Source organism: Ceratosolen solmsi, unplaced genomic scaffold (genome assembly GCF_000503995.2).
Source record: "Ceratosolen solmsi marchali unplaced genomic scaffold, CerSol_1.0 scaffold35, whole genome shotgun sequence".
NCBI lineage: Eukaryota > Metazoa > Arthropoda > Insecta > Hymenoptera > Agaonidae > Ceratosolen > Ceratosolen solmsi.
In genome coordinates this window covers 8,262,443-8,275,307 of record NW_011948423.1, presented here as the reverse complement: position 1 = coordinate 8,275,307, position 12,865 = coordinate 8,262,443, and the positions used below count along the sequence as shown (strand labels likewise).

Genomic DNA, 12,865 nt, shown 5'->3' with positions numbered 1-12,865 from the left:
TAATAATAATGATAATAATAATAATAATAATAATAATAATAATAATAATAATAATAATAATAATAATAACAACAACAATAATAATAATAATAATAACAATAACAATAATAATAATAATAATAATAGTAATGGATTTAATGATAAGCGGTAGTGGAAAGTAAAATAAAGTAACTATAAAACGTATTTGGCTTTAATAAACGAGTAGATATTAAAATTAAAAGAACCGTATGTTCATGCTCGATTTTCAATGGTTATGATATTGAATATAAAATAATGTGGATCTGCATTGTCTATACTATTGCGCTTGTGAGTGTTTTTCATTTTGCCAATTGATCTCAATGAATTCAATAAAGAAGTAATATTACTAATATGAACATTTTTATGAAGCTTACAATTAATTAATTCACGGCGTTTAATTGAAATCTATAATATAAAAATGTAAGCTGAATTGTTTCATTATCAAATAATTGATGAAATATTGGAATAAGTCGATTTTTAAAGATTTAACTTAACTCCTCTACAACAATATCTATTGAATTTGCAAATTTTCTATAATAATTCCAATATCAATTAAAATTATATTTATTTATAATTACATTCACATTTTTTTCATTCCTTTGATTATATGAAAAGAAATATATGATATTTTTAGTTTTGATAAAGTTGTTTGTGACTAATGCCATCAAAAATATATATTACGGATGAAAATAATGACAGAAACAGGTTTAATATATGCTACCAGTGAAAGTCGTTTTGGTAAATATTATTCTAAAAATTGTATCTAAGAATCATATGAAAATAAGGTCCCTATTCGATAACTATATTATTAATTTTTATTCTTAATACATATAATAATATATGCATTAAATAGTTGTATAGCTAATTTAATATATGCATTAGAGTAAAAAAAATTAAAAATAGATTAATTATATATAATGTAAAACAAAATTGTAGAGAGCACTTGACAATTTGACATTTTTTGCGTCTGTTGTTTTACTAATTTGTATTTGATTTAAAAATATTCTTATAAATTATACGATTAATTTTTTTAGATTTTTGCTACAAGCAATTCGTATCCTTTTTATATAGTTAATTATTAGTCCATCATCGGATTACGTTCTAATGATTAGAGAATGTTGAAATCAATCATAAAAAACTTTATGTATTAATGAAATTGATATTAGCGTTCATTCAATAAGTATAAAATTTATAACTTATAGTTTTTTTGTAGTGAAAAAATTCTGTACCATATATGCAATTACAAACATTAATAATATTTAATAACACGGAACTTATATTTCTATCATATACACAAATTTAAAAAATAATTTTAAATTATACTTGATTTCACTATTTATTTTTAAATTTTAAGTGACGCTTTACTTTAAACATATATGAAGTTTCTAAATACATTGTACAAATATATGTAATGCTACACACATTAAAAGATATATTTTCATGAAAATAATCTATACGAATACATAGACTTTCTCAAGCACATCGCGTCTAAATACTAAAATACTATATAATATATTAATATACCAATTCTTCTTTTTGTATCATTAATTATTAATTATCAAGTTATTGTATTACTAATATAATTATTATTGTATAATTTGTTAATTTATTTTCATGAATTTATTACAAATTAAGGTAATCTATTAGCTAAATTATAATATATTGTTACATTATAAATTAACTACGTATACTAGAAATTAATAAATGCAGAATTTTATTTTCAAAAATGATAGTTTAACACTTTATTATATTGAATTATTTTATGTTAGGTTGCAACAATAAATTTATCATTAATTTTATTGATGTTTATAAAATATTATTTTATTAAAAATATTGATAGATAAATATTCGGATAGATATAGATAAAATTTACGGATAAAGCTGCTGATTATATTTTACTAATATGTCATTTTTGTAAAAACATTAAATTTTAAAATACTTTTATCTAATGGAGCGTATTAATTTGTCTAATTTTTTTATTTAAACTTTTGCGTATTATAAGTGAAAATTTTTAAAAAAATGTATCTTTATATTCTGCGAATATTATTATATTTTTTAAATAATAAGATTTATCTGTATTTTGCAATCACATGTATTTAGTACTTAATTAAACAGTATATCGTGTTATACTAGAAAAATATACTTTATACAATTGTTTATTAATTTTTCTTTTCATTTTATTAGGTTTGTAAAAAATTTCCGAAATACTAATAAAATATCTTACACATACATTTTTTCATGACTTTTAGATTGTTTTAATCAATTTCTTCATAAATGATATATACTATATTAATACGTTGTTCCTATATTTTATTAACTAAAGATGTATAGTTTTCTTTTAAATATAAACACACTTTGCCAATGCAGCATTATTTTTAAAGTAGAAAATATTCAAAAATACTATCAGATTTTATCAATAAAGTAAGATTTTTACGATGACTATATACTGATAATTTAAGAAAACGAAATGAAAACATTTCGACGGGTTAAAGATTTATTTTATATTCTACAGATATCATGTATTTAAGCAAAAGTAGACTTGCTGAAATGCAGTCAAATTTGGGGATACAATTCACTAAATACGCCATATAGGATTTTATATTCATTAAGGCACATGAGGGATATGAATTGTTAGGGGAAAAAATAAAAGAATTTATTAATATTTTGATAAATAAAAGTATTATAGAATATAAAATAAATATATAAACTCATTTCAGAATAGTATACCTAATAATGAAATGGGTTTATTAATAGATAAAAGTATAATAAATTAAAAACATATTTTAATGTATTTTCATAGTTTTTTTCTATAATTAAGCTGATATAAATCAATATTAAATATATTATAATAAATTTATTTAACTATTAATAAAAATTTTAACGTCTATTCTATAGGTAATATAAGAGATGTCTTCTATTAATTTGTCAGTATCAATTATTTGAAAAATATTGCTTATTTTAATAGATCATTAAAATTATGTTTATTATTTGTGAAATAGAGATATTTGTTTTTCTTTCTTTTTAATTGTGATTATATGCACGCAAAATCGTTTATATAGACGTTTTATATCATCCCTTTTAATTTACATAAATATGCGTGTAAATTACATATCGGAAATTAATTTTAAAAATTAATAACAAAAACATTTATATAATTTTCATATAAATTATTTCATTAAATATAATAAAATATATATGAAATTTAAGTTGATTTTTTGTTTTCTATTTTTTTTTTTTGTTGATGCTCTAATTATTTTAGTAAAATGAATGTTTTTATATTTTTAAACATGGGTAAATATTTTAACTTTCTGCCAAAATTAATCGCAAATTATCGATATTTAATTTATATTTTTTATATAAATGAAATTTATAAAATGCTATATAAACTACATTGAATAATAAAAAATATATATTGTCATGTGTTTTGATTAGAAAGAAATATTATAAATTTAGTTTCATGTAGTTATGTCAAATAGTTTTGTTACTTAGGATTACATAGGATAATAAACTCTGATATAATAAATGATCTATTGCGTCATTATTATTTTGCTATTATAACAATGTTTAAATCTAGATTGCAGTATGCAATTAAACATAATATGAATTTGTTTTTATAAATTAGTATGCGAAGGCTTTAAAAGTATAAAAACAAATTAAAGTATTTCTAATTAAGCTATATGTTAAATAAGTATATAATTTTATATTGTCAAAAATTTATATGCAAAAGTTTAGTAATATAATTTGGTATTTCAAATAACTATTTTTATTTCTGTATGTAGTTGTTACACTTCTATATAGAATTGAAAAATTGTCCATGAATTTGTAGAGGAAAAAGTGTTATTTTTATTTGATATTTTGCATAATATCGTTTTGTTGTAATAATAATGACAAGAAAATGCATTTTTAATACAAAAAATATCTAATTTTATTCATTAACATACTATATTAAATCGTTATTTGTTACCTTAACGGATATATTTCAATAAATTTCATTATAATTAATTCTATCTTTTTATTGTAATAGCAAGATTGTCTTCATAATGAATAATTACAAGAAGTAAGAAATTGTAAATATTTCACAGTGGTGATTTATGTTAATATATATTGAGTTTTATATTTTCTTTTTAAAATTTTACTTTACAACATTAATTAGTCTGTAAGTTGTTATACACCTAAGATAATTTATAATTTTTTAATAGTAATAAAAGTAAAATAATAACATAAATTATCTTATATTCGAAAAAGAAAATAAGATAATCTGATCGTAATTTATTACAAAAAATGTCGATCTATAATCTAATGATGATATTGGATAAATCAAAATTTTATGTAATGTCTCAATTGTAGATTAATTTATTGATATGCAATTAGAAAGAATTCATTATAAAAAAATGTCCAATAATTATTTTAATTTGTAAGAAACTTTTACACAAGGTTTGATATGCTAATAAATTATACAAAAATTTTGTTTATAATTATTAATTCTACCCTGAACACTGTTTTAAAGCAGCCTAATAATAAAACAGCGTTTAATTAATAAATTGTAAACTTTTATATTTATAAATAACTAATGTCGTTATTATTAACGTTTTTATTTATTCTTCTAATTGTAGTAGTTACCAATTCATAATTTTTTATATACGTTTCTTTATATAATCAAATTATTTAATTACTATTGAATTTCTTCACAAAAGTTCAAGTTTTATCTACACACACACACACACACACACACACACACACACACACACACACATATATATATATATATATTCATAGGATTCGTTTAAACTTGACATTAATTTTAATTTAATTTCAAGCTATTTCTAAAGAAATTTTCACTGACGTTTTTCACTATAAGGATAATTTACGTTTTCATTTCTCTAACACATTTGTATTGATAATACCTGCATTCACCGATTTTGTTTAAAAATTATAGTCAACTTTTTAAATTATGTTACAAAAGAAATGTATTCGAATACTGTAAATAATTATCTTATTTTTTATTTATTGATCATCTAAAACTAGTGTACATACTTTTTTTATCAATCATAAGGAATATCAAAATAAGATAAAACTTTTGAATATATTTTATATCTCAAAATTCAGGAAAGTGTACGTTTAAAGGCAAAATTTTGGAATAAACAATATTTTATCGTAAGAGTATAATATATTTCAATAGGGAAATTTAGTAAATGAAATTTAATAGAACATCCATTACAATAAGAATCATTAACAAATACTTAGCAAAGCCATTTAATGAACTTATAATGTGTGCAGATGCAATAGTAAAAAGAGTATAAAGTGAGAACAATAATCCATAGCTTCTTTGTACGCAACCTTTCTTATAGTCATGAACGCACGATATCCATACTGTGGTTATAAACGTGCGCGTGTATGAGTTGCAACACCCGTGCTTGCGACTCACTCGGGGCCGTAAGTGGGGACGCATATAAGGCCCACGAGGTCCCGTTGAACACTCAGTTGTAGTCTCCTGTGATTGAAACATTCATTCGGCAGAACAACCGTATTCAACTGTGTAACTTGTAACTTCATTCTAAGGCATTGGTTACTTTTTTTTTTTTTTAATTTTAGCTACAGCTAGAATCGATCTTGTGCCAATCATTTATCCATTGCCGTCGAGTTGCCTCTTCGGCTACTAGATTCAACGGTACCATGAAGTTTGAGATTCTCCTCTGCTGCCTGCTTGTTCTTAGTGAGTATTGGCGTTCTTTCTGCTTTTTATCGTTCTTCAACTTTCTCGCGGATAACAGCAACGAGTACGAACACGGATCACTACTTTACCATCAAAACTTCGTAGCACGTCATCGAGAAAAGCATTTCTTTTTACATTTTTTCGTGCCCAATAATATTAGCTATTACCAGTCCATTCTTTCTTTCAATTAAAGTATCATAAATATTTTTTAATTATTTTGAACCAACATCAAACATTATTTATTAATTAACAAAATAAATATAGGTTTCATGGTAACATATTATTTATAGCATATTATGTTCCTATCATAATAAAAGATATATGTTTGTTTTTATACAAGCGTAAATAATTATTAATTTTCATTCACATAATCAGTTGATGTCGTCTTTGAATTCTTATTTGTAACAACTTATAGTATTAAGATCTGTATCCTAAATACTTTATTTATTGTATATTTACATATAAATATCGAACAATTAGGGCTAGTAAAAAGCAGCAATATATACATAAATTTTTTTGGAAATTTTTATTGATATATTTCTATTTTTATGATAAAATATTTATGATAAAATATTTACAATTACATTACATAATACAAATTTTTATTGTAAAATTTTATATGATAAACCTTATACAATTTTACTTGTTACTGATTTAGTAAATACCTTTACACATATATATTTAATAAAATTTATGTCGTCGCTTGGCATTAGAATGAAATATAAATGAGCCGTAATATATACAATAGCAGAATATTAAAATAATAACGGCATCTTAGATAATAAGTTTAAATAATTCAATGTATAATATAGATTTTTTTTAATAGAAGGAAATAAAGAGAGAGATGGAGAAGCTTTCACCTTGAACTTTACCTTTTACATGGGTTACTTGTCGCATTGCAAATTAGACGTACTAAAACGGGAAACCGAGCGTGTTAGGCTTTTCTCCACATTTCGTAAAGGACGGAGGTATCCTTATGTCTGTGAATTCTGTCATAATTGGGGAAAGCTTATTCGTATACTCGAATTGGATATAATTCGCAGAATGATAAGATTAAGCACCGTGAACTCTTTGAACAATTGGCGAAATAAAATTAGCGAAAGTCTTTTGTTAGCTTGGAATATTCTCCATTTCTCTTACGTCGTGAAAACTATGTATGAAATACCAATTTTCCATTTTAAAATGTGCAAAATTATAAGAAAAATTAAAAAAAAAACGATATTACTATAACATTATAAATATAATTAATCCATACTATTACAATAATTGAATTATAATATATTAATTGACAAATTTTCAATTAAAAATTTTCAATTTTTCAATGAAAAATTATTGCTAAGAAAACAACAAAATTATTAATTACACCGTTTATTTTTAATTAATTAGTTATAATATATGACTAAATTTTTCAGCATACAATCATACTTTTTCTTTATTTCATGATATACATTTGACTGGAAGCTATCAAAATGTAATAAATCACTTACATTTCATGAAACTTTCTTTTTTTTTTTTAATTTCTAAAAATAGAAAATTTCATTATTCTATTGAATAAAATTGCAAGTATAAAAAACTTGTCATAAGTATAAGAAACTCGACCTTTTTTATCCTGACCTTGAGTTCAAAATTCTGATGTCTATAAAAAGCATTGTTATTATTTTTTATAGTATTCCTTCCCATTATTAACATAATTACTTTTATCAAATATATAATAATCAATTTCTTTGAAGCACAACAAATTAATCACTAATAGGCATTATAAATATATCATTTACAAAGAAATGAAACCGAGTCTTGCAAAATTAAATATTTTTTTAAGTTTCTTATTTTAAAGTATACCCATAGTATATAAATTATTAGACAACTATTGAATTATTAATAAATATGTTTGTTTAATTATTTCTTCTTCCGTTTTTTTTTCTTCGTTATTTACACGTAAAAAGTCACGAAATAAATTATATTTGCTTGCTTTTCATTCACAAAAATTTTTCTATGGATTCTATTTAAATTAAATCTTTTAACTTTTCAGGAAAATATCGCAAATTGAATAATATAGATTTTATTAAAAATACGGTATTTTCACTTACCATATAGAAAATGCAAATGTTCTAAATAAAGAAGAAAAAAATAATATCATTTCAATCCTCTAGGAAATTAATATTGAAACATTGAACGCACGTGCCAAGCAGGAGTTTCGAGTTTGCAAGTGCGCAAAATATGCAACCGGTCCTCTCCACGAGTTTCCATATCTTCTGGGACTCTTTTTTTTTTATTTCTTATTACCTTTCTTTTTTCTTTCCATCGCGAGGTCAACTACACCAGAGCGTACATTCTTTCAGGGATGCGTGTAGCATGTCGAGGTCGTAAGTGTAAGTCGAAACACTCGGAACAACCTTAATTTCTTTAACTTTTGTTTTTTCATAAATATTGTTCTCTTTTATCAGTAAATATTCAGATAATGCGGAAAAAGTATGAAGCTATCGAACAATAGTTTATTTAAATTCATTAATTTAAAATCATAATTTTTTTTTACCCTTATCAAATCTTTATAGAACGTCTTTATGTAAAGTTTTGAATGTCAATCATATAATAATATTTATTTTAAAATAATAAAATTTAAAAAAGGCTCTTATACTGTATAATGATTGTTTATGAATTTAAATAGTGAAAGAAACGTTGATGTATTAATCAAAAGTAATTTAAAGTGTCTCCATGTAATATAAATGTAAATTTTACAGTATGAGATAATTAATTGCTATAGGAATATAATTTTTGCAGAAAATGTGATAAAAAAAATATTGTCAAATCACTATATATGTCAAACAATATATGTGTTAAATCTTTTTTGCGTACATAATATTGCGTACATAGATTAAATACATAGAAACAATATATGTGTTAAATCACATTATTGCAAAAAATTCTTTTATTAAATTTCATGAGATATAGTTATACCTCGTATAGTCTTTAAATTTAAAAATAGTGTTATATAAAATGAAAAAAACTATGGCGACATTCCCTCGCAGGGTATAATTTATTATTCCAATATAAATTAAACACAGAGATTACAAAAGCTAAAAGTTAAAATTTATAAATTGCAATGGAATATAATCACATTATCTAAAAGATATTCTTTTTCAGGAATATAATTAATAAACATACGACTGATCGAATGTAGATAATGAAAGTTTTGAATAAATGAAAATTAGTAATATATCACTGAATCCGCTTTATTTTTACAAATAATTAATTTTTGTACACTTGCTATACAGACATTATTCAATGTGCAACAACAATTTATTAAAACATCCAATTCAAAGTTTCAGCTTCATTTCTTATATAAATATGTTGTAAATAATTGCAATTCTTCTTCCTTTTCATTATCATTCATTCCTTATATTTACACACAAATATATATGTGAATCTACGATTAATGCAGGTACGACCTCAGCGCTATCACGTAAAGAAGAAGCTGCTGAACAGAATCGACGCAAAGCCTCGCAAGCGCTTTACAAATCGCAGCCGAATCGCCAAACCGTGAGGAATAAGGAAGCTGAAGAGTTCGATGAGGATGAGGTGTCGGATCAATGCCCCGAGCCGAACGGCTTCTTTCCCGATGCAGAGCAGTGCGACAAGTATTACGATTGCCGAGATGGCAGCTTGATGGAAAAGCTTTGCCCCGATGGTCTGGTCTTTAACGATTTTAGTCCCCAGCACGAGAAATGCGACCTGCCTTTCGGCATTGACTGTTCCAAGAGATCCAAACTTCGTAAGCCGTAATTTTAACTTGGCAGCCAATCAGTTTTACAAGCCTTTACCATTGAAACTCATAAATCCAAGAATATTCTTTGATTTCGTGATTTATATAATATTTCGATGTATCGATTTTCAGCCTTAAAATTAAAAAACTAGATATTGCAATATTGTATATACAAAAATATGTACGTAAAAATATCAGTAGCCTAACACATATTAATGAATTTTTTAATTACATATCAAATTCAATTAAGGTATACATAGATTATTATTATTTATTTTTAAATGGAAATTGCTTTATATATAATTGAAATATTTAGTTAAAAGTTGATTACTATTAATGTTATATTAATTAGTGAATTTTAGTGAATTTTATAAATAAAAATAAGCATTAAAAGCTATGAAATATGATAGCTATAAACAATAATGCAAAGCATTTGAATTTCTCATTGTATTTAGTATAGGTATATTGAAGTATTTACATATTTATTCAATTTAAGAAATAGTTCGTAATTTCCGTCTGAATAATAATATTCAGTGAACTCTTTAATGTATTGAATTAAAATTTATTGAACATTATGTACAAAAAAAAAAAATAGAATGTATGTAAAGGAGGAATCACCTATAATAATATGTAATTGCATTATTCTGGCAGAGACTCCGAAACCGACTCCTCACTGTCCACGCATGCACGGTTACTTCGCCCATGAAGATCCAACAAACTGCAATACTTTCTATTACTGCGTTGAAGGTAAATTCAATATGATAAAATGTCCGGATGGTTTGGTCTTTTCTGAGAAGACGGGAATCTGCAACTGGCCTGACGAGGCTCAAAAAAAAGGGTGTGGATCCCGGGAGCTTTTCAACTTCACTTGCCCAAAAGTTGACGAGAGTATAGCCGCCACCCATCCACGTTATCCCGATGCAGAGGATTGTCAATTCTTCTACGTATGTATAAACGGCGAAACGCCAAGACGAAGTGGCTGCAAGCTTGGCCAGGCATTTGACGAGCGAACTGGCAAGTGCGACTGGGCCCGTAAGATTCCAGAATGGTAAATGCTACTCTTGGATATTATCGCGCCACTTATTATAATGATCGCTTTTTATATCATATTATATCATACTGCCATATTTATATACTGACATATATATATATATATATATATACACTTTCTCACATTTCATATTGAGTTGATGTACTTGGTATACGTAATTCACTACATAAAGTAGGGTCGGATAAGCCTTCGAATAAGGTTTCCTTTTCATTAAATTATTTGCATGAACATTTAGATGTACTTTTAAAATAAAAATATTTAATTTCTATTAAGCAAGGCAGAAATGCTCTCTTTATTTGAATTTTATCGACCTAAAAGATTTTAAATTTTATAAATGCCAATTATTAAAATAATAAATATAAATAAAGTAATTATTTAAAAATGTACTAAAAGAGAAAGATGGAATTTTGATAAATGGTAAAAAAATTGATATAATTTTATTTAAAAACGTGCTGAGATAAGTAATCGATTAAGATAAGTAAGTAATTAACATGAAGATTTAATGCCTAATCGTCTAAATAAGGAATACAAAATTAAGGAATATTTAATTTTTCATATTCGTATATTTGCATTCTACAAAAATGTTGTTTTACGTTAAAATAATAAATATTTATATTTGAATTGCAGTAAAGATTGGTATAAGGATGTATTGACAGATGTTGAATTAGATGCTCTGGAAAATCCACCAAAACCAAAAACAACAGGATCAAATGCCAGAAGGAAAGGACCTAAAAGAGAAGCTGAATGAGCTAAATAATAGTCTTGAAATAATTTGTTTATTTACTGTTTTCTATTTAGAAAATATTTCTATATTTAGACAGTTGTGTTAATAATTAGAAATAAAGTAGGTAATTTTATGATGTTGAAGTTACTAAAGCTAATGAGCCAATTGGATCAATATTAGAGATGCAGAGACTGAAGTTTTTATTTTCCTGCAATATCTAAGAGAATACAAAATTTGTACTCGGTAAATAAAATTATTCTTTTATAAAAATGATAAGTAATTATACTTCCAATATATATATATATATATATATATATTTATATGTTTGTTTATCGTTTAACCTATGTATACGTCTTTATATGTATTGTAATAATTTTAAGTCGACAAGATTTGCTGTGTAATTGTGTGAAATTATCGTAAAAAGATGTGTGAAAATTCTTTAATTATGATTATAAATAAAAAAGATAAGTAATTTTTATTGAGTAAATAAAGAAACCTTCCAAATTAAAAATTAGTTAAATAATTAGGCAAATAAAGTAGTAAACTATTGATTAAAGCAAAACAAAATTTACGTTATTGTAAAGAATAAGTGTTTCTACATAATATTCATATTTTCGATCTTTCACAGAATAATTTATTGAAATTATTATTTAGCGTGAATTATCGTTTTAGAATTGAACACAACCAATCATCTTTATTACTAAACATTTTATGAGATATTTCAATAATAATAATGCAAATGATTTTAGATCAAAGAAATGTAAAACAAAAATCAATTAGCGATAAAAATAGGAACATTAAACTTTCTAAGAAAAAAATGAAGAATATTTTTCTGTTTTATATAAATTCAATCACCTACTATTGATTTTTTCAATGAATTTGATTAAATGCAAACATTTTAAATAACATGATTTTTATAATTTTTTGAAGTTAATTTTTTTTACAAAGTTATACATACACACACATGCATACGTGTATTCGTATGCACATGTCAAAATTATTCTCATAAAATTAATAATTGAATAATTGTAATTTTTTATTGTTTTTAATTAGAAAAAAACGATATTTGTAAATAGTTTAAATTACAAGAAAATTGAACTATAAAATAACAAATAAAACATGTAAGTTTTATACAATAGGCTACAAATATACGATTAATATTAATATAAATAAATAAATCAATATTTTACATATATTGAACACATATCAGCAAAGAATATTTAGTTTTTTAAACTGGGGTGATAATTAATTTTTACAATATAGCAATAATTCATAAATAATTTTATTTTAGCTATTGCTTTTTGTGTAAGTATTTTGCATTTTTTAATCTATAGTTATATATTGTGTTTATATTATGTCTGACCAAATATATCGCTTATCTACGCGTTTAAATTCGTGTGTTATCTAATTATAAAAATTTAAAACAAACTTTTTACAACTTTTTAATACTTTTTCAATTTCCCATTAAATTTTTTAACGTTCAATAAAGCTATTGATTTCCTAATTAAGCGAATTATTCAACGTAAATATGATAATCAGAATTTAAATTTATATAATTGGAAAATATATTTGTCATTTTATTAAAGATTGAATTTTATT

The 12,865-nt window shown here is 23.8% G+C and overlaps 1 protein-coding gene across 1 annotated transcript; it reads left to right on the top strand.

Moving 5' to 3' along the window:
- Positions 1-5,486: 5,486 nt before the first annotated feature.
- On the top strand, positions 5,487-11,368 carry Cpap3-b (cuticular protein analogous to peritrophins 3-B). Its single transcript, XM_011499746.1, has 4 exons — positions 5,487-5,731; positions 9,171-9,500; positions 10,143-10,539; positions 11,170-11,368. The coding sequence occupies exons 1-4, from the start codon at positions 5,692-5,694 to the stop codon at positions 11,288-11,290; spliced, it is 888 nt and encodes a 295-aa protein (XP_011498048.1). The 5' UTR covers positions 5,487-5,691; the 3' UTR covers positions 11,291-11,368.
- The last annotated feature ends 1,497 nt before the right edge of the window (positions 11,369-12,865 follow it).